General features: G+C 34.0%; 1 protein-coding gene across 2 annotated transcripts; it reads left to right on the top strand.

Annotated features, from left to right (window-relative positions):
* The first annotated feature begins 1,328 nt into the window (after positions 1-1,328).
* Positions 1,329-24,145, top strand: LOC111064575 (TNF receptor-associated factor family protein DDB_G0272098-like). Of its 2 annotated transcripts, none has more exons than XM_022352327.2 (10): positions 1,329-1,560; positions 8,739-8,920; positions 9,283-9,393; positions 10,639-10,909; positions 15,012-15,301; positions 16,553-16,646; positions 17,535-17,738; positions 18,538-18,707; positions 19,319-19,382; positions 23,414-24,145. In XM_022352327.2, the coding sequence occupies exons 1-10, from the start codon at positions 1,422-1,424 to the stop codon at positions 23,440-23,442; spliced, it is 1,554 nt and encodes a 517-aa protein (XP_022208019.2). In that variant the 5' UTR covers positions 1,329-1,421; the 3' UTR covers positions 23,443-24,145. The 2 variants fall into 2 exon arrangements, with proteins under 2 accessions (XP_022208019.2, XP_039280019.1); XM_039424085.1 differs by having other exon boundaries at positions 1,407-1,560; positions 8,739-8,923.
* Positions 24,146-24,232: the final 87 nt, after the last annotated feature.

Genomic DNA, 24,232 nt, shown 5'->3' with positions numbered 1-24,232 from the left:
CAAATCATTCGGTTGCAAGGCCTGCACGATTTGCACTTTATAAGCATGCAACCTAAGCCTTTTATGAAGAATTTTCACAACACTTGCTTGCGGTATTTGAAGTTCACGTGATGCTTGACGAGTTGATTTAGACGGACTCCGTTGAAATGATTGCCGAACACGATCAACAGTTGCTTCACTCACACTAGGCCTGCCACTTCTAGGAAGATCTTCAACGCTGCCTGTTTCTTTGAACCTGTCATACCATCGCTTTATTGATTTAACATCAGGAGGGCTGTGTCCATAAGAAGCCCGAAAATTACGCTGAACACTGATGGGCGATTTCGTTTTGTGAAACCAAAGCACACATTGTGCTTTTTCCTGCTTTGACGCCATTTTGACCGCAACTAACATGAACTAACAGACAGCGTCATTGTTTATAGTGAGGTTCACGTTATAATGGCAGTGAAGAAAGATAGGAGAAAAACGTTGCCAAGTCTCTCCATTTTGCCACTGACTGTACACAGCTGTTACTCAATTCATCCCATCAAATTTAATCTAATAATAATTATCATTTCCTTGATAAAATAATTAATTTAATGTCAAATTAATCAAGGAAATATATTTTTTCATAATTTGATTCAAAAATTTGCTTTCATAACTGAGATTAGATTTTTATTTTTATACAAACCTGAAATGGCGGCTAATTTAAAAAGCTGTGGTACAATAATCTGAATTTCAAAACAACAGAAATTAAGTTATTTAGTTGATATTCTACTCCAATTTCTTTTAAAAATAATAGAAAAATAGTAATCCTATTAAAAAATAAGTAATTTCAATGGATTAATTCTTAAATAACTTTTCAATTTTATTTATACCGGTACGAGTACGTCTAACCTATACGGGTAGGCTAACTGAAGCATGGATGAAGTCTAGGATGGTTAGTTATCAACTTTTAAAATGTCATTTCAGGTATTTTAATTTGTGTTTCTCATACGGTAATGTTTAAAAATTATTTCATTATTTCAAAAATGCATTTTAAATCAATTATACGACTTGTGTACTCAAGTATTTTGATAGAATGAAGAAAAAAATGGCGGCTGAAAATTGTTTGGTCAGTTTTATACAGTCACTGTCAAAAGTGAATATAAAATATTCTGGCAAATAGACAACATTGCAAAGCGAGAGAGAGATAGTGCTATCTGTTTTGTTGTATAACAGAAAAGGACAGCAACAGTATTGTCAATCGTACACTGCCATTATAATGTGGACCTCACTATAGGACCACTAGCGCCATCTATTGGTCAAAAAAACTACTGACACTAACCTATGTAACAGCGCCAGATTTAAATTATTATGTCAAACGGTTATTCTGTAATAAATTTTAAAAATCAGACTTTATGCTAACCCTGTAGTATTGATAGTATTTGTAAGTTTCGTCAATGAATAATTTATTTTCAGAAGTTTTGGAAGAGTCAATTCCTGCACACTCAAATATTCAGAATGAATCAACCAGTTGTCCAAGTAGGCACAAATCAGCGAGTAGTGACAACTCGACGCCTGGAACAAGTTCTACTCAAGGTATTGTTTAAGAATCAGCTTATCGAGTATTTTATTTGAGTAATTTTTTTCTAATCCATGGTTTGTAGATTTAACTGTAATTTCTTCAGTTTAATGGATGTTGAATAGTTTGAAAGTCATCAAATTAATAATATGTTATTAGGGTCATAATAGGTTATTAGACCTATCATCAAAATGAGTGATGTGGTATATGAGTGATGAGTGAATATATTTTGCGTAGTATGGCAAGTAATCTATTAATAATTTATACACCATTTTTTTGTATTCACATTCCACTTATTTTTTCTGACTTCACCTTATCCTCATAGTGTAATTTCAAACGACAATTTCTTCAGTTGCGTTGATCGTCAGCAATTTTACTTTCGATGTAAGTAACAACATATTTTCTCTATATGTGTTATGTTATGTTTGAAGGGACGGATTCAAGGATCCAAAGGATCAAAGAACCTCACACGTCAACCGAAGCTTATTGTGTGGCCCAAGTACGTTGGTTGGGCAAACCAATACCTGTGTCCTTTAGCCTACAAGATCCAGGATTTTTTCCCTATACTATCATCTTATTCCTCACCTGGTTGCTTGCAGCCAAACAGAGCCCTTCTCCTTGCCCTAGTCTTTCGCAATCCAGTATGATATGCTTGGCAGTCTCTTCAGACTGATTACAAATCCTACACATCTGACTTTCTTCTCTGAGACAATTGTGTGGAGATGTTTCCTGAAGTGGTTGGCCATGTCCAGTTATCAGAGCAATCAACTACTTGACCTGACCTCTACCCAACCTTACCAGCCAGCTGGTGAAGTAAGAGCTTGCATCTGCTAGCAGATCCTCCTGTTTGCCGATGATCGTCAGGTATATTACAGCTTCAAGCCAAATAATATTGATATGGCTGTGGAGAATATCAACAGGGATGTGGCTGCGGTCGGTGATAATATCAGGAAGCATGGATTGTGTCTGAATGTGGCTAAGACAAAATCAATATTGATTTGTCATCCACAGATTTGGCGTCAATTTGATGTTTCTGCTATCCCTAAAGTCATTGTGGATCATCACCAGCTTCCGTACAGTACTTCTGCGTAATTTGGGTCTCATCATTGATAGGTCTTGGAAAGTGGAATGAGCAGGTGCAGTCAGTTTGTAGGAAGGTTTTTGCTCGCGATCATACTCTGAAGAGGGTTGGCGACGGTATCCCACTAAATATGGTAAAAACATTGATTTTCCCTAACTTTTCTTTTGCGTGTGGATCTTGCCACTAAGCTGCAAAGAGCTCAAAACTATTGTCAGATTTGTGTAGCCCATGGCCTGTGGCGATACGACCATGTTTCTTCTTTTTATGATCAAGCTTCAGTCTTGAGGTTGAGTGTTTCAAGAGATTTCCATGTGATAATGTTGACAAATAAGACTCTAAAAAACAAGCTGCCATCTTATATTTTTTGTAAATTTGTTCACCTAGCACAAAGTAGCACTATTAGTCCAGGCGCTGGCTTACATTGAGCATACATGAGAGAGGCAGAGAATTTGACTTCGGATTATTGTTAGGGGGTCTTTAGTGTATATGAAACTCGATGTCGTCACGTCCCAGGGTGGTCGACAGATTGGGGGGGAGGGGGGAAAGTTGTAAAAAACGCGCGCTTATAAAATCACCTGTCCTGCAGTTACTATTCATAGTACAGCTTTGAATTTTTTCTCAATATTATGTACACATAACTGGCTTTCAATGTGGTTCTCTACATTTTTGCGATAAACCGCATAGTTTTTCCGTAAAAAAATAAAATATCTCGAAAAATGTATTTTTTTATTATGGACTTTTTATTATTTCTCGAATATTTAAGTCGTTGGCCGACTTAGAGGAAAAGGTTCTCAATAAACGTTGTAGGCCGTTTCTTCCTGAATCCAATGATATATATAGTTTGGGGGTTACGATCATAGATGCGGCGGTGGGAGGGGGATAAGTAGCACTGTTACGCTGCGGCGCGGTCCTCCCCCATGATTAATGCGCGTAGTGGCCTGTCTATCGCATCGCTCCTACTAGTCTATGCATTCAAATTATGTATTTCAGGAACGCTATCTTATGTATTTTCGGTCGCTGAACACGATTTTTCAACTCTCAAGCCTCAATAATTAATAATTCTCATCATAATATACAAATTATGGTCAAAATTACATACTTTATTATTTATAATTACATTGTAATGAAGAACCATCTTTTTAGGAATCCTATATGTGTTTCTCAGTCGATAAAAAACTAATATTTCATGAAGAGACAATAATTATTCGATTTAGTTCAATTATCACTTTGGAATTGCGAAAGTCAATTAATGGAGTAAGTTAAACAAATTATATAGGCTACCCCATATAGAGCACCGTGTAACAGCAGTAAAATATTTTCTTCATATAAATTTATAGTTGAATCACAAATAATGCTAATTATTCCCATGTGATATGACTAAATATTTGATTTCAAAGAAGATACAACTCTCTATCAACTGATTTCTCTAACTCAAAGACCTTAAAGAGATATAGACCCACAATGCCTATGCCTTCCCAATGATAGCTCTTACTTGAAATTGAAGGCTGCCATTTCAGCACGAGATATTATATATTATTTATTTGTAATACTATAGATCACAAAGGCATTGGTGGCATTGGTATGTAATAATCTTATGGGTTGCCCCCTCAATGGCGGATTTCAATTCCAAGTACGACACTAGCGCTGCATGTGAGTCTATGCATCTTTAAGGTCTTTGCTCTAACTTATATCTACGAATAGATACTTTTCATCTGGCTGAGTTTGACTGATTGTCTTGGGATGGTACTTGAATGAAAGTTGAATTGAAGATATCTTTGTTGAATCTGGAATATTTTTGGAGAGAATACTGTTAGAAATCTATTGAGGGGAGATCAGTATGATCAAGGTGTGAGAGCAAGCAATCAATTCAATGAAACAACTACAAGAAGGACTCATGAACGGTTCAAATATGAGAGATTGTCAACGTATATTTGAAAGAAGTCTGAAGCTATTTGTGGAGTTTTTTTAGAATCACAATGCAAAATAAATGACTACTTGAAATTTATGACTGATTATTGTAACATAGTTTGAATTATCTTTAATTGTATTCGTGCTCTTAAGGAAGGACTCTGGTATTGCACATAGAAACTGGTCGAGAAAAGATCCCATACTTTTTTCATTCAATCACACAAACTATGCAATGGAGTCTGTGTTATATCTAGAAAATATGAAAAAATACCCATAGAAGTAGAAAATCATTTCCAATAAGGAAACATTAACTCTATACAGTCAATACATTGACTCTCTGTCAAAAGGAAACCTTGAAGATGTAATAATGTGACAACCGTTCATGCTTTGGAACAAACCCTCATTCGATCATCTAAAACTCATAGGTGAGTGATTGGAATACCTAGTCTTCAAAGGCTTTCCTAAAATGGCTGCTACTATATAAATAAATCTTCCATCAAAGATATTCTGTTCAAGTATGTTGACATCATTATGGATATCACTGGAGGGTGTGAAGAAAGTCATCGAAGGAAGTAAAACAATAATAATGAGAGATGAGAATGATTTCCAGAAGCATAACCTTCTCACGAGAACATTACATTTTTCTTCAAGACTCTGATGGAAAACAGAATCTGCATAATGTTATCAATGGTCTGGAAGCAAGTGAAGAAATGTGTGATTCTCTTTTGAATGTAAAAAGAAATAGTTATTCGGTCTCCAACGATTTTTATCTTAACATAGTTGTGGCAAATTGTAAAAGTGTATTCTCACCTATAAAAAAACAGAGCTCTGTCATTCTCCACGATGCACTTAAACAAAAAATCCTAGTTTTAGTTCATTCTAGAACAAAAAGATCTGATCTCTGTATTTTTACTAGGTAGCTGTTTAAAGATAATTCAACATTGAAGTTTTAGTGCAGCATGCATTTTTACAATAACCGCAATCTCTGTCAACATCTGATGGATATTTGAAAAAAAAACTATTAATCTCACTTGGCCCATGAAATTGTAAGTGGAACTAGTTGTGGATTTGACTAAATCCCTAAATATCGTTGACAAATTCTCGTAATGATAACATGGCTCTCCTGAATTCAACTCCAACTTCACTTTTCAAAACTTTCAATACGCTGCAAGATTATAGAAACTTTGTGATGAGAAGAATCATGAAAATTCTCAATGAAGATGGAGTGATACAGGTGGACATTGTTTTTCATGTCTATGGTCTAAATTCAAACAAAAGTAGTGAACATACTAGAAGCAGCAAAGTAAAAGAATCACTCCAATAATAGGCTCTCCAAACCATCGAGACTTGATTTCTAAATCTGTGGCAAAGATTTGCACGTTAACATACGTTTAACATACGTTAGCTACGTGCAGGAATACATTCATTCATTCATTTGTGGATTGAATTACAAATCATATAAATATTATGTTTGAGAAAGAATCACAGGCATGGCCCAAAACTATTCTATTCCCAACTTTTGATACTGAATAACTTGTTACCATTTCAAAACAGTCTGAACGGGAATACCATAATGGATGAATCAATCAAAAGTTAGTGAAATACCATTATAATAATACTGTTAGAAATAATTTGAATGAATATTAAAATTTTCATTTCATTTTGATTTGACACATATATATTATTATATTGGATATAATTTCTCGAAAGTTCACGACAAACTGAAGATTCATGAAAGATAATAACTTTCATACTAAACATAATTATTATTATGATAAAAAATGAATGATGAATTCCATATCCACCTTCAAGAACTAAGAAATTCCACAAACACTTCTTGGAAATTAACTGACCACACTATATCAAGTAAGCGTGGCCAGTGTGTAATTAATAATTTAGCCTGCAGCGCATCACAATAAATGAATTTGAAATAAAAACAATAAAACACAAACACATATTAATATTTTCATTATTCTATCTTAATATATTCCTTGAAACCCAAGTTTCGTTTATTTCAAACAGTCATTTCTTAGTTTCCTTGCAGAATGAGATGAAGTTTGTAATTTTGACCATAATTTGTATATTATGATGAGAATTATTAATTATTGAGGCTTGAGAGTTGAAAAATCGTGTTCAGCGACCGAAAATACATAAGATAGCGTTCCTGAAATACATAATTTGAATGCATAGACTAGTAGGAGCGATGCGATAGACAGGCCACTACGCGCATTAATCATGGGGGAGGACCGCGCCGCAGCGTAACAGTGCTACTTATCCCCCTCCCACCGCCGCATCTATGATCGTAACCCCCAAACTATATATATCATTGGATTCAGGAAGAAACGGCCTACAACGTTTATTGAGAACCTTTTCCTCTAAGTCGGCCAACGACTTAAATATTCGAGAAATAATAAAAAGTCCATAATAAAAAAATACATTTTTCGAGATATTTTATTCCCAATCTGTCGACCACCCTGGGACGTGACGACATCGAGTTTCATATACACTAAAGACCCCCTAACAATAATCCGAAGTCAAATTCTCTGCCTCTCTCATGTATGCTCAATGTAAGCCAGCGCCTGGACTATATGAGAACTCGGAATCATGCCACTTCTCTGGTTACACCACAACACAGGACAGTGATTTACAATAGATCATTTTGGTGAAGGCAGTTGGATTGTGGAATGCATTGCCAGACAATATTAAGTTGTTGTGTGGTGGGGCTCGGTTCGCGCGTGCAGTTGTTGGGTGGCGGTGGGCTTCTTTGAGTCGGTAGACGGGGCTTCATCTTGCTATCATTAAAGTTATCAGTATCCTCATAGGATGCTTACGAGTGTGAATGTTGAATGTCTGCGTGTGTGCTTGTCCTTTAAATTTCTATTTTTTTCGCTTTGCAGTTTTTCTTTCCTTGTCTATAAAACATTTTATTCTGCCAAACGTATTGCATTGCAATTCTGTATCCATTTCAATTCTCAAAAATGTGTAATTACTATGTAATCAATTATCTTATCCTCTTTCTTTTCAAAACATTTCCTATTTAAAATCTTATTTGCTATCTGTCTTACCCCACTTTTATTTATTCTCTTTCCCATGTATTGAATACTGTTAGGGGCCTACACAGGGTTTTTCTCCTCATACCCATATTCACTCTAAACATGAAATCAACAAATTCATCTTTGATTCCAATTCTTACTGATCTGAACCATTAATTTTCTTCAGTAGCCTGTCTTTTCATTTGTTTTATTTTTACTTTTTGCTTTTTCTCTCAGCAGTGAAGTTGATTTTGCTTTTTGATTTTACTTAATTAAGTTTATTGAAAAACACTTATTTTATAAGACTTATATTATTTAATATTGAACTCTCATATTTATGACATTTTATTGTCATTTATTGCTTCTATTTTTTATTATCTCTGCATATTTTGTATTGTATTTGTATTTTCTGCTAACGACGTGGTTAAGTGGTAGAGTGGACATTACTGTCCAAACTTCGCCACTTCAACAAATAAAGAAGTCATTCTATCCTATTCTATACTTCCACTCCTCTCTGGAGCAGAATTCAACAGAAAAAGGTTTAGTGAGAACCATCTCCTTACTCATGACATCTAAAGTCATTTCAAGCACAGGGCTATGATCAACAGCTTTGGTGATTGTGCAATGGCCTGTTCCAGCCAGGCCTTCCCTCCATTGGTCTGCGACCTTTAGTCGATAGGTTGATTTTCGTACTTCTGCCATGATAAAAATACACAACGACAGTAAGCCAAGAGCAACTTCATGAGTTGCTGACGGGCTGCTCCTGAAGGTTCTAGTGACTAGAAGATTGTCTATCTCTATATCCTATTATTTCGGATGCACACGTTGAGTTGTCGGTCCGTGCTGCCTAAGAGAGTCGTTAAGTCATGTCAGAGGTCCTACACTCTGAAACTAGAACTCAGTAAACCAGGTCACATGATATTTTTATAATAGGTTTTTGATTGCAGCTCAGTAGTAGGTTTCCAACAATGCTATTTATTCCATAAATACTTGATCTATTTCACATTAAGTTATTATATTCTTATTAGAGAGTAAGTAAAGTGAAACGATTTGTCTTCCTTAATGGATGATTCATTGATGGTAGCTACTTTTCAGTTTATCGAAATATTATATGGCTCACTCAATGCTGTTGTTATTTGGATACAGTGAATATTTCAATTGTTGATTCTTTCAGGGTCCCCGGTTTTGAATCATGTAGTATATTCAAGAATACGCAACGTGTCGACCTCAACTACCCTGCTAAACGCGATTCCAGAAACAATTAGAAATGTGAAACTTGATGTTAATCCTAGAGCGGAGCAAATCACCGGGGAGGAACCGTCAAGGAGGACTGTGGCTATTACGAAATTAAATACGGTAGTACGCTAATTATTTTTCTGTATTTTATATGCATTACTTGGGTGACTTGTATAAGGCTGCTAACATGCAAAAAGCAACTGGCAATATTAACGCAACGGAAACTGGAGCAAATCTAGTTTGCACGTTACTTGCTAGTCACTACACTATCAACAACACATTCAACTGAGTAAGTTGTGGAAGCAACTCAAGCTTTGATTGCGTTTCTGTCAACCAGTTGCTCTCGTTTTACTAGACGCTTATTGCTTAAACTTTTGCGTTATAGAAGTCGTGCTTGTTCATTGTATTTTTACATATATTTTCTTTTTCTTATTGTATATATATATGATGGGAGATAAATTTTCTTATTCATTTTCCTACAGGAGTTACTGAACAAAATTGCAACTGGAAGAAATAATTCACAGACAAATATGAGCGCTCAAACAGCTTCGTCTATATTAAAATCTTGTAGTAATTTTCCTCGTGGAAATCAGGTGAGCCATTTTCAATTACACTAAGATTGCCCGATTTTTTTAGGATTTTCTTTTCTTATTCAATAACGTTATCATTGTCTAGTATAAATATATGAGTGAATTTAAACTGAAATGGAGACTTGAGCCAATACTTCTCATTCATGAATTTTAATAAACAATGGAATGGAAGGAATTTACCTTTCTTGGAAAGTGTCATAGGCTGTTAAATTTCTCTTTTTTCACTGGGGGTGCTGCTACATGAGCTCCAGATAATGTGCGTGGTTAAGGCTGTGCAAAGGCTAAAAAGAAACTTTCTACTCGTGATATTTTTCAAAGTTTTTCGATTTGTGTATCATCAAGCTATCAAAATGAAAAAGTTTTCTCAGGAAAACATTTTTTTCTGATCATTACTTTTTGAGATATAAGCGCCTAAAGTTTAAATTTTTGGGACAGAACATTTCAAATTCGGTAAGAGGTAAATCCATGAGATTTATAGGATAAATTCTCCACGGTATTGTTGATTGAATAAAACAAAAATCTTTTGAAAATTTCATTTTTTGAGAAAGTTATTCAATTTACCAAAAATGACTCAACTAAAAGTTATTTTTAGTATATTGAATAACTTTCTCGAAAATTGATATTTTAAGAACATTTTTGTTTTACTTGATCAAAATTACCATGATGAATTTATCCTCTAAATCTCATGGATTTATCTCTTACCGAATTTGAATTGTTCTGTCCCAAAAATTTAAACTTAGGCGCTCATATCTCGAAAAGTTATGATCGGAAAAAAATGTTTTCCTGAGAAAACTATTTTATTTCGATAGCTTGATTATATACAAATCGAGAAACTTTGAAAAATATCACCAGTAGAAAGTTTATTTTTAGCCTTTGCACAGCCTTAATGAGCTGGATGATCATGATGATGAGAAATGAGAAGACCTACAGCTTTATAAATCATAAATGATACTTGAAGGTATCGGCTCTTCAAGTGGTCACCCTTACAACTGGAGTAGCAGGCGCATTAATCTTAACATATCGATAGCTTATCAACGCAACCGCAGAGCCAAACGCTTCTCTAATAATAATGTACGTTGTACGTCATTATGTTGACCGATTTTTATATTCTTGTACAAAGCAAAAATAAATAATATTATTGGAAACTATTATATTATAATATTATTGATACAATTTGTATTATTTATAATTCACTCTATTTAATGATATTTCATAGTATTGAAGTATTTCAATAACGATTTTTTTTAGGGAAATGTAATTGTGCTGGACATAAGCAAAGAGCAGGCAAATAGAATGTCAATCAAAGAGATTCTGAAGGCTACTGGTCTTCTTGGAGAGAGTACAATAACGAAAATCGGCAGCGATGGTGCTGCCAGTGCGGTGGAGGGCGACACTAAGATGACGCAGTTGTCAAGTGCCACAACAGTTATGCTTGCGTGTCCATCTGCTAAAGAAAATAAATCCAAAGATAATATTATCAGCGTAGTAAAACCTTCCGCGGCTGACTCTCGTCTTAACTGTAAGTACAATGAGAGTACAGTAGGTAGGCTACATTACAGGACAATAGGATTAAAGAAGGAAGAATTATAATTGTTCGAGTCAAACTCTGTACTCCTATCTATAAAAAACTAGCCGTCAGGCTCGCTTCGCTCGCCATATCCGTCTAGCCAGGGGGCTCCCCCCTGGACCCCCGACTGGATCGTCCAAAAATGAGATCAGCGGGCTCGCTTCGCTCGCCTACATGTAGACCTCAGCGGAACCTCTGTACCGAATTTGAACGTATTATGTCAATTTGATCTCGAAAAACACCTCTTACTATATCTTTGGCGAACAAAATTCTTCTACCTCAGCTAAACCTGTGTACTGAATTTTTTTTTAAATATATTTCCATCAATTATTGAAAAAGGTGAGGAAACGCAGAAAAGCTGAGAAAACGCTAATTTTGGCTAACTGGATAAATTGGTATTTAAGAGGTCCTGGATAAATGCATTTCAATCTTCAACTTGGTGCCAACCTAACAAAGTCAACTCAACTTAATGCCAACCTAACAAAATTTTTAATTTAGTTACCAGAACAACTGTTTCGAAGAGGTACTCTCTCTAGATTATAGTTCTATATTAACATATGGTATGGACATTTCAATTATAATTTTAAGATATTGGAATAAGAAGAAGATACATGCTAAAAGAACTTTAAACCCTTAAAAACCACCCTTAGAGTTAGAATATCGCCAAAAGATTTCTTAGTGCGCCTCTAAAGGGCCAACTGAACATACCTACCAAATTGGATAGTTTTGGAACTACTTGGGCAATATCCATGGTGCTGAACGTTTTAACAAATAGTTTATGAAACAGAATCAGTTTATGCTTCTAGAATTGAATAAAGTATTCTGCAGTAATATACTATCATTTTATTTGGATGAATGAAATAGAGGTAAGATATCTTCTTCTTCTATATAATAAGAGAGAGTGGGGTTGTGTTTGTTCGCATCAAAACATGTCAACTTGTGGATTGCATACCGGAAAAACGGGAATGATTTAGATCTCCAAATTTTGAACATAGATTCTAAAAATATCAATCTCGTGCACCTGGAAGCCCAATTTCTATTTTCCTTCTAGATTTTTCAGAATATTAATGTTCAAATTCATCTATGCTACCGTAGGCTAATTGAAGTTCCATAGCCCAAAGTGTGTATTTTTATCAGCAGGTTATAAGACTACCATTTACGAACGTCTATGTAGCGCAGCGGTAAGAAGCTTGCTTACGGAGCGATGGTACCTGGGTTCAAATCCCCCGATGCTTCCCATTTTTTTGTTCTTAATTTTTTCCCTCGAAACGTATTATTATCAATTATTTTTTGAAGGAATTTGTTTTCATTACTATTGAACTTGGATTTTATCAAATAATTATTTTCAATGTAAAATTTTGCCACCAGTACAAATGAATTGGACATAGTCTTCATGCTGTAGGCCTATAATTTATTGAATTTCATAAGAAAAACATGAATAGATCACAATAAAATGAGTAATAATTTATATTCTTCAGTTATAATGTAGGCTACTATCAGACACGAATTCCCAGTGAAACGAGTATTTTAGGTATTTTTTTTGGAATTGGGAAAACAAAAGGCTGCCTGATTCAAATTGAGGAGGATCCTAATAGAACTAAAATTTATTGATGTATTGGAAAAATCAATATGATTCTGTGAGGTTTCCAAGTATTATGTATTCTTCAGTTTTCTATACTTTAATAACTAGATACTAATAACTATACTAATAGCTAGAGCTATGACCTTCCACTTTTGTTTTCGGAACTGCTTAATAAACAATTATTCTCATATATATTGTTTATTTCTCTGTGTGGCGAAAAATAGCGTTCGCACCACGGGCAAAAATGTTTTTCCGGCTCTCAATCTTTTCTAGTCCTCGGCCTACGGCCTCGGACTTGAAAACCGATTTCGAGCCGGAAAAGTCTCATTTTCGGCCCTAGGTGCGAAATATACTATTATTTATTATAATCAACAGTTTGGATAGATTTGAAGAGCTTTGATTCCTTGCTTTGTCTGCATGAGATGTTAATTATTACAGTATCTATATTTATTAGTGTTCTTCAAATATTGTATTTTGTTCCGTAGTTTTATCTCCTTAATTGTGTATCAGATAATACTAGGTAGTACCTAAACCTGAGCATTTACATTAGTAATCAGAATTTGGTTTAATGAGTGCAGGAACTCTATACATGTTTGGAATGAAGCCACAGAATGAATTAATTGTATAAGGCCCGGTTGCACAACAGCCTGTTGAATTTTAACCGTGATTAATTTCACGAGAACCAATTGGAGAAGGCGTTTTTGAAAAGACGGCTTCTCTGATTGGTTCTCGTGGAATTAATGACGGTTAAATTTACCCGGCTGTTGTGCAACCGGCACTAAGACTTATAATCGAATTAACCAAGAATAGATCAATTTTCAAAAAGTTGATAGTATATAAGAAATAAATTGCTAAATATAGGCTTCCTGTGACGACTGTGACCAGCAATGCAAGATTCAACCAGTTAGCAAATATGTAGGCCCTCTAACACAATTAATACGCGTATAGGGGCTTATTGACAGGTAATGTAGAGCTGGCACATCAAGGTGCGTACCACGAACACTTGCATATCACTTTTCATCAGCTTATTATATCTGTATCTTAGTGGTTCTGTACAAATGCAGATATAATAAGAATAACATCAGCTATTTAAAAGTGAATTGCGCATGTTCGTGGCGCATAAGTCTGTACGCACCTTTACATGTGGCAAGTACCTACACTCTGAGCTCAATAAAAACTGGACTTAACAATGATTAAGGCAGCAGTGTCTTGTTCAGTTTTACTTGAAAGAAAAAAGAAAACAGTATTTTTTGCTGCTTCTTCGATTCAAATTTATCAGTAGGCTAGTTGACAAAAATGGAGATATTATCCAGTAGTTCTACAGTTTTGAGACGTGTTTTGTTGTTTGTTTTCACGAGCCGACGTGTTTTGATGAATTTCAACCAGTTGATCATTGAAAAATAATTGGGAAATGCAAGCTTTCCCTATTTTAACTGATCGCAATTCTTCTGAAGCGGGCCACGTGGTCGTACTTTCATTATTGTGACGTATTGACATTTCTTCTGGTGCGTTCTGAAAATGGCAGGAATATGCACTGCACAGAATAAGAAAAAGCTTGAAGTGGAATTGTGATGACATTCAAAATTTTTGAAGGCTTTTTTGCTTCAATTAAAACCGTGCCAAACTAGACAAAACACAGCTTATCAATCACTATTACCTACATTTCTTATTAAGCTCAATGTGTACGTGCCGCATGCAACGTGCCAGCTCTACACATTCCCTGTCAATCAGTCACTTAGACTGGCCACTAACAGTTGAACGTGCATACACATACACTAAATCAGCAACAGGATTCTAACTTAAAATAAACAACCAATAACAATAAATAAACCACTAATTACAATTTATAATGATAAAAAATTAATTCAATCTTAAATATAGCAGCGAAGAAAAATGAACAACATAAATTGGAAATACAAAAAATGCTGTTCGATGCGTTTTGCTGTGATCAAAGCGGTAATGACATTACAGCTATAATGTAAGTTGACTGTGTGTGTATCAACCATCATTCAACCGTCAGTGACCAGCCTTTGAGTACAGTGATCTAAATATTCATTCATCTTCTATGATCTATTTCTATCAATTTTTTATTATTTTCAAAATCATGAAGCAAAGTAAGTCGATTGGAAAAGAAGTTAAACAGATGAAATAATAGCTACACTCAATCCAATAATCTATGAGCACTAATACTGTAGTGTAGATATTTGTGGCAAAAATCCAAGCAATAATCCAATCTGAATCCCTTCGATTCATCTTCAATTTCTCCATTCTATCAACTTTTTTCATCGACCCCGTTCAGATTATTCAACTTGGCAGATTTCATATATATTGAATTCGTGAATTTTGTCATTTCTTGAAATAACTTGAAACATTGTTAAAACTAATATTTTTTCTTCTCATATGTAATGAAGATGATATGAACTATGTGAAATTTTATTTCTTAAAATTGAAATTAATATTTTCTTTTTACAGGTTCAACGTATACTCATATAAACAGTTTAGATAATGCAAGTACTAGCTGGACAGAAAGTAGAAGTGAAGTGCAGCAAAACTGTGAAACGATTGAAGTTGATCGTGTAGGCCTACCTCCGGTGGATGGAGACCTGCATGACAATGACGATGACGATGACGACGTGATCAGTGATGTGAGTGAGAGTGCAAGTGAGACTGAAAGTGTTCCTGAGAGAGAGCTGCTGTCCTATTCACCAGTCGAAGCAATGGAATCCTATCAACAAGTAGAAATAAATTCCGAAATTATCTGTGTGAGTACTATATAGGATAGAATGATGAAAACACAAATCGAAATTGTCAACCACTTTTATTATTACATAACACTATATAAGCAGAACCTGGTTTCGTGGCTTCGCCAGCCAGCCACAACTGTAATGCGAATAGAATCACTTTTTTATTTGGTGACGTGACAAAGCTATACATTATTCAACTGATTAAAAAAAACTATTTTGTTTTTCAGAAAACTTTACATTTCAATCCATACAAAGTCAATCATAGAATAAGTTTGTTCACATTCTTATCTGAAATTTTCCAGCTTTTGTGATATATTTAACCCTTTTGAATGGAATTTAATCACCGTAAACTGATGTCATCGCATTTTCAGACTCGTTCATTGTTTCTCCAAGAATTGGTTTAGTTGGATGACATTATTTAAAGGTGCTTGTATTTGATTAGACTTTCGTAAAACTGACTATTGAACTTGGAATTACTGATTAAATCTACATTTTTCACAACTTTTATTTTTTATTCATTTATTTATTTATTCTTTGATATAATATTACAAATCATATGAATATGATCGGGATAGAACAACAGGCATAGCCCAAAACTATTCTGTTCCCAAATTTTGATAAATAATAAAATGTCCAAAAAAATAGGTTACCGTATGTTCTTTCTGAGGAAATTTATTTAAAGTTTAAAGTTCTGTCCAAGAATATATATTAGCTAGAAATTTTGAATTTAGAATGATTAAAATTCTTTAAATAAGAATCGCTCTTTGAATAAATTAAGTTATTTCAGAAAATTTTTAAGCCAAAAATATACACACAACTTTCAACTAGGCACAGCTGTTACAAACAGCTAATCAAGTAACTAATTGTATTCATCTCATTAGAAATCCAAGGTACCAAGTTACCTTAACTTAGATAACTACCAATGTATCAACTTACCTTGGTCCTATTTTAATTCCTATATTACCCAGCTTGCTGGATATTGATGATGAGGTAGTCATTTGTCTTTTCGAGCATACTCTTTTCTTGCTTCACTTGGATTTTTTTTTAATTCAATTTTTCTAATCCACTTTATTATTGCTCTTGAAAATTTAAAATTTCATTTAGAACCAATCTAATGATGTAATAAAAGTTAATTAGCACATATACCGGTAATTGTTGTTCACATGCTTAGTAGATCAATTGTGCCATGTAAAACATACTTTCATTCTTTCGTCTGCCCTGTTATGGCATGATTGCCAAAATTATGGTGCATTTTTGTTGTTCCAACAGGATAACAGTGTAAATAGTGAAAACGTCATTTCAATAGAGGATGCTTCATCATTAGAAAGTGTAGAGGATGTTTCGTCATTAGAAAGAGTAACATGTAAGTGCAAAACCATTTATCTCCTTTCATATTTTAATGATCCTACAAGATATATAAATAATATAGTCTACTAGTTTATCAAACAACTTTCACCTGCTATCAGCAATGATTTTAAGTTGAACGAGTCAATTAATTTATTCAATGATTTGACAGTGTGTCCTCATTCCATCAGTTACAAAAAGTCGTAGAGAAATCAATTGTCTATTCGCATGTAATTTTCAGCATATTATACTGGTTTATTAATATATTGTGTGAAGAACTTAGAATAGCTGAACCTAGAATACTGAACACATATCAGTTAGCTGAGTGGAAATAGTCCCATTAGAACTCATGGCAATTATATTTTCACTGCACCGAAAACGTAGGCTACACTGATTCTACGAGGGTAGGCTGATAAGTAGTGCACACATGCTTGTCGAGCACAAACCAAAAAATACACGGCTGCGTAGTTTGAAGGAGTTGTTTTCATCCAGTTTGGTTTGGTTAGTGAAAGAATGGCGTCATGTACGAATTAAACAACGCGCTGTTATCAAATTTTTTACTTGTGAGAAAGTGAATCCTAGTGAGATTCATCGTATCGTTAAAAGGCTGTGTAATCCTTGATTCTTCTCAATAATGATCTATGAAGTCATCTCCTTCCTCACCTACCACATCAACAACTTGAAATCGGGATCACTCTTCAAATTACACATTCGTACATGAATAAAGCACACATTTATTTCAATATGTTCTTATAGATCCTGATCTAACTCCTGATTTCTCAATTCATTAAATCTTAAGATAACCTTATTAAGATAACAGGCCAATCAGTTAATATTTATTTTAATACTTAATTTTCGGTTTAAAGTCGTGTCTATTAACTTTAATCGAATTTGTTTTCCATTGCAGGTGTTGAGGAAGAGGAAGTTTTAGAAGAGCAAGTTTTAGAAGAGCTAGTACCGGTACATGACAATACGATTGAGACTGAAAAAACAATTCCGTATGAAAACGCAAATAGTAACGATACTATTGCTGTAAATATCAATTTTGAAGAAAATAGTTCACTAGATTTTAATAATTCCAGTTCCTCCGATGAGAGGAAGCATAATGAAAGTAAGTTCATTTCTTTATTAAAAACACTATAATAATTATGACAACAGAATTTTGCAAAGAATTATTCAGTAATGAATAATAATAATGAGTTACAATATATGTTCAATCAAATCTTGAGTCATGATCTGTTTTTATTCTATTATGCAATAATTCTACAACATTCATAGTAACAGTGTTCAAATTGTTCCAAAGTGTTCCCAGGATGGCTGATTTTTGAAATGTTATGCACTCATGGGTGCTAACTAGTGATTGATATTCCTGTGGTAAATTGAATTGAAATTACTGGAATTTCAATCATCATGGATCCATTTGTTGGTTACCGAAAGTATAGTCCGATGTTTTGAGAAATTTATGACGCAGTCGTAGTCCAAAGATTTGATATTTTTAATTCAACTGCTTCTTTCTATTCGTAATATATTGTTCCATTAACATAATAATATGACATAGGGTAAGATTTGTTCACCACACTAATAATATTTAGTTTTTCTGTCTTCACCATAGTCGATTGACTGCGGAATCTTTAAACAATAATGAGTGAGATGTCGTATCAGTTAAAATAGTCAATGTAAATATGGTAATTCATATAGTTTTTATTTCTCCAAATATTGTTATTATATTATTCTAGCATTTCTATATCTATTTTTCACTGTATTCTCCAATTACCATCATTTCTAGTCAAGCTTTGAAGTTTTTTCTTAATCGAAATAATTGTATTTGTATATGTAGCTTTCAAATCCCAATAATACTTTTGTTTTAAGGTTGATTTACTATTTAAAGTAATTAATTAATTTTTTTGCAGATGATGATGTAAATGTGAAATTATGTAAAATAGGTAACGATTCAATTCCAACGCAAGAGACAAACGAAAACACAATAATGTGTAATTCATTGGATTCTAGGCAAAACAACTACTGTGATATTTCGGATTTGAATTGTTCTGTTGACAATGAAAGCTCAGGGAATATATTGGTAAGAATCACTATTTCACATAACATCAAGCACGTCATTACCCTTCCTACTTGAAGTTTTCAATAAATGTGCATTATTTTATTAGTGAAGAGACTAACAATTACAGGGTTGAGAAACATGGCAAATGTGCCGCTCCAAGTAGATTAAAGATACAAAGAACAGTCAATACAAATTATCTATTGTTTTAAAATTTACTTAACTTTACAAATAATATTATCAAGTAAACTTTCCTGCTATTATTTACTAAAAAGTAAATTTTATATTTCTAATTAAATTTTTAAAATTCAAGTTTCTGAAAGTTCCTGATATTTTTCTTGTACTGTATTGAACAAATATGAGCCCAGACACCCAGACTATAGATTTATATTTTTCATGGCAAGTTGCTCAATCTCTTGATTAATCTCTCAAATTTGAGATAGCAGTACTAGTACTAGTAGGTAATGTTGTTTGGTAACTGATCATATATGATTTTACGTATAATTCATTACGGTATTATAGAATATCTTTTGAACTTAGGTATTGAGTAACATATAATAGAAATGACAAAGCCTGTTGTAAACTGTTTACTTAATGGCCAATGAAGTTGAACCTTGATCTTTTTTGTCCTACAGATTAGTATGGAATGTGATAATCTCGCAGAATCAATAACATATATATCCGATCAACAAGAAACTGGTGAGTTGAAGTAAATATTTTAATCAGCTAATAATTTTCTTTATTTTATTCCATAGTTCATCCTGGATTCATCATTTTTTGGATCTATAACAAAAATAATTTTGAAAGTTTACTAGATTTGACCGTTAATGAATAAGTTTACGGTTTAAAAAGTATACTGTTTAGTATAGTTGATTATTGAAAAATTGTTGCTTAATTATTCCATCGCAAATTTAAAATTAATTTACGTTTAACTTGTGTTACAAATTAAGATAACGGCTGTTTCAAGAAGGACGCACATGGAAGTTTGAGAATGTCAATTTATTACATTAAGTTATTAAAGTAATTATAAGTTATGCTGTATGAAATTATTACCTTTATTATATTCAAATTACCTTTAAAACTTCACAATAAATGTTCAAAATGGCTTCCGAAATTATTTTAATCTTACTTTCAATATTAGCCTTCAATTCGTCAAGTGTATGAGGATTGTTATTAAAAACCTTACTTTTTAAATTCCCCCAAAGAAAAAAGTCAGCTGGAGTAAGATCTGGGGATCTTGGCGGCCACAATCCTTTTGATATCATACGATGGTCAAAAAATTCTCGTAACATATTCATCTTTTCAGCAGAAGTATGGCATGTTGCATTATTCTGCTGAAACCAACAATCTCGATCGTCTAATTCTAACAACGCTATAAATTTTTCAATAATGTTGCGATACAAAACACCATCTACAGATTTGTAAAAAATAAAAGGCCCTACAATACGACGCCGGGAGATCGCACACCAAACACCAATTCTACGTGCATGTAATGGTTCTTGAAATGCGTGAGGATATTCAGTGCTCCATATTCGGCAGTTTTGGCTGTTGACGTAACCATCTAAGTGGAACCACGCTTCGTCACTGAAATAAACACGATCCAATATTTCAATACCGTTGTCATCAAAAAGAGAACGTATCCAACGACAATACTGTATACGTTTCCCATGGTCAACATCCTTCAGTTCATGAACGACTCCGATGCGGTAAGGACGCAGATTCAATTTTTTAATAGACCTGAAAGTGGAAGATAGTGACAATCCAGCCTGTACAGATAACTTTCTAAGTGATTTCCTGGGTGAGGTAGTCAAACGTTGTTTCACATTGTCCAGAACTTGTTCTGTTAACACTGACGAACGACCTGTGCTTTTCCGATCCTGTACACCTCCAGTCTCACGAAATTTATCGATCAGACGCGTTATTAGGTACTGCAGAATTGGGAAATTTCAACCTGAATTCGTCTTTCACTCGTTCGTTAGATTTATATGCGAAATAACTTTCAATAATAAACACACGTTCATCCGTTGAACATACAATGACACTACAGATTACAAATGAATACTAACAAGCACTAGTAAATGTAAAATGGTGCATGCCAGTTCAACAATGAGTACGGTAGTGCCAACTGTTATTTGGGGGAACAAAATATTCCCTATACAGAAAATATATTCCCTCAAACTTCGATGTGCGTCCTTTTTGAAACAGCCGTTAGTTTTAGATTCATCATTGAATTAAAAGCTATGAATAATTGAAACATCGAAGAATATTATGATTTTATTTTATCTTTTTTAGTGTTATGTGCGCAAACCTCCAGCTACAAGGGGTCATTAAAAATGATCAAAAGCTATTGTAATAAGGATGTGGATTTATGATTATGCGACCAAAGGTTTTAGTCTAACGCCGGTTGCAGACGAACGACTATCGCATGTGGGATGTGGGAGCGATTATTTTCCTACTGTGGTACCATAAACGCAGCGCATACGGAATGCATTGGCTTGTATGGCAGTTGCTCTGATACTTACACATGACGTTGCGCGCTGTGGCAGCGATTATTTTTCTTGCGATTTTCCTACCACTGGTTTCAAGATAAAGATATTTATTAAGCCATAAACAATACAAGAAAGTACAGGCCAAGTCAATATTTACAATAATTTAAAAAAGTCAAAAGACAATATTTACAATAAATTGTAAAACAATACACAAAATCTATAAAAAGATATCACAAAAACTTAACATATATCGTCAGAATAATTCAAAATAGCCTAAAGAATGTCATATGAATAAGCATGTCACAGCCAGCAATCCAGCCACGTGTATTAAATACTACAGACATTATGAAATAAACAATATTTATCTATCAGTGAGGAACTCTTCCACACTATAATACGCTTTCTCCGCAAGAAAAGTATACAGATCTTTTTTAAAAGTTGCAGATGACATGGACAGAGATCTAGGTAGCTTATTTAATAGTCTCAGACCATAGGTTCGAGGGTCTTTGTCGGAAAACTTCAATCTATGCTGAACAATACATGGATTGCCACTACCTCGTGTATTATAGCCATGCATATCAGAATTAGTTTTGAATGAGCCTAAGTTATTAGCAATAAGAATGTCAACAATGCTTGCCGTCGTCGACTGCGGAAATTTACGCACAAACGAAAATGCACCTTATTAGTCGTATTGTTCTGTGGTATGTCGGTCACACATCCCACATGCGATAGTGGTTCGTCTGCAACCGGCCTATTCACATTATGATAATAATAAAATTGGTCACAGAATTTATTCAACAATTCAATACATAAAGATATTGTAAGTGGGGCAAAAATTATTTTATTCGGCAGAAAAACGTTTATTTTATACTGTAGCCTACGTTTTCCAACATATTCTGTACAACATAATGTACGTAAGTATTTCAACATAATTATTATATGTTTCAATTTTTCAGTTACTTTTATATGTTATTAGACGAAAAATAATTGAGTTTTGTTGATCAATGAATGTGTAACAGCTATTTGAAATAATTGTCCATATTTCATATCCCAAGGCTAGAAACAAACGAGGCGTCTTTAGACGCTTTTAAGGTCTTATTGAGCGTCTGCTGAATCGTTCATTGTTGTGCCGAGTCGTCTGCTGCCGGTACTACTATAGTGAGGTCCACGTTATAATGGCAGTGTTTGAATGGTATTGCTATCCTTGTCTATCATTCAACAAAGCGGATAGTGCTATCTGTTTCTCGCTTTGCTCTGTTGCCAGATCGTCTTTTAACAATATAGAATCAAAGATAAATTAAAAAATACTTCATCTTAATTCTGTATTCATTATGGAATTATAAAAAATATTATTTATTGCTTAATAGAGTATAATTGATTATTTTAAACGAGAATGAACAGTTAATATTACATCATTAAACCTGTATCTGCTGCCGTCTATAGAAGGCATTGACAAGACAGAGGTTCGGCAACGTTTTTCTCCTATCTTTCTCCACTGCCATTGTGAGGTCCACATTATATCGGACCTCGCTCCTCGCTATAAAGTGAGAATAGCAGTGTTTGATTAGCAATGGTATTGCTATACTTGTCTATCATTCAACAAAGCGGACAGCTCTATCTTTTTCTCGCTTTGCTCTGTTGCCAGATCATCTTTTAATAATGTAAAATTGATGCTTAAAAAAATATTTAATATTTGGTCCTAGTTATGAAATTATTGAAAAATATAATTTCTTGCTTAATAAAATATAATTGATTATTTTAAACGAAAATGAACAGTTGATATTACATCAATAAACCTGTATCAGCTACCGTCTATAAAAGGAATTGACATGACAGAGGATCGGCAACGTTGTTCTCTTATCTTTCTCCACTGCCATTATTACGGGGACCTCTCTATAGTGTGTGCACGGCTCCATTAAATTACATTGCCCGGGCCGCCGACTCATCCGCCGCCAGACCAGAAAACGCTTCGTGTGTTCCTACCCCAACTCTGTATATAGTGATACTGAGCACGTAGACCATACATTGTTACCTTCGTTCTCGTAGGTACCGTATTCGACACCCACAAACGGAAAACGACTCGACTTATCAAATGGCCCATTGGCCAAGTGAATTAATGGCGAACATTCACAGCTCCACTATGTTTGCAAATCAACTCATTCATTGTTTTCCAGTAAACTGATGATGAACCATATACACCCTCAAAATCTGTTTCTGAAAATAACTTTTTCTGATTTCTAGGAGTAGTTTGTGATCCGGGACTACCCTGAGAAAAGTTGAAGGACATCGGGAAATTTCAGTGGTTGATGAACAACATTATCATTGTTTGATAACAGCATTGTCAAGCATGTTTGGGTCTTCAATCATCAGCGCAAGTAGTGTAGCATGATGTACCAATTGGAACTGCCAACCATATTCGGTCTCCAATCAAGAGAAGTCAGTCACTGTTCAAAAATAATTTACTCCGAGGCTAATCAAGCCTCCTGAGACCTGTAACTCCCAATTGCATGACTGGCCATGAAGTATGAAGCTTCTTGGCTATTTCCTATTGTAAGATGCATATTTAAAAAATATGCAAATATATTAAAATATGGAAATTGAACGAATTTTAAGCAATATTAGAAAAAATAATACAGTACCAGATTTGAAAAACAGTGAGTACCAAAATTAAAAACGGTGTGTCTCTATTTTCATATCGATTGACAATTTATCCTAAAAATACTAAGAAACACTCTTATCCTATTTTTCTTAAGAGGTCAAGACTTTTAGTCGAATATAATGTGGCTGTGTTCAAGAAGTTTTCGACATTAGTAATATGAAATTTCGTAAATTTTCAGTATTTGCAAATTTAAATAATTTATGTTTTTTAAATCTTTTGTGTATGTTGTTTTATGCATTGAAATTGTGTTTGGTCCCTCGTGTATTTATTTAATTCGTGTAAATAATGAAAGTACAAATTTGTTGATAAGTATGTGCCTATTCTATTCCTTTTTTCTCTTACTTTCCTAACTTATTTCCTTCATAGATATTTGACAGTCGACAATGATGAAACGTAATTCT

This window comes from Nilaparvata lugens, chromosome 3, assembly GCF_014356525.2.
Source record: "Nilaparvata lugens isolate BPH chromosome 3, ASM1435652v1, whole genome shotgun sequence".
NCBI lineage: Eukaryota > Metazoa > Arthropoda > Insecta > Hemiptera > Delphacidae > Nilaparvata > Nilaparvata lugens.
This window is presented reverse-complemented; position numbering and strand designations above follow the sequence as displayed.

Coding starts and splice junctions, on each gene's coding strand:
- LOC111064575 (XM_039424085.1), top strand. CDS start 1,422: ATGAATAATTTATTTTCAGAAGTTTTGGAAGAGTCAATTCCTGCACAC. Junction 1,561..8,738: donor TGGAACAAGTTCTACTCAAG/GTATTGTTTAAG, acceptor TGATTCTTTCAG/GGTCCCCGGTTTTGAATCAT. Junction 10,910..15,011: donor GGCTGACTCTCGTCTTAACT/GTAAGTACAATG, acceptor TTCTTTTTACAG/GTTCAACGTATACTCATATA.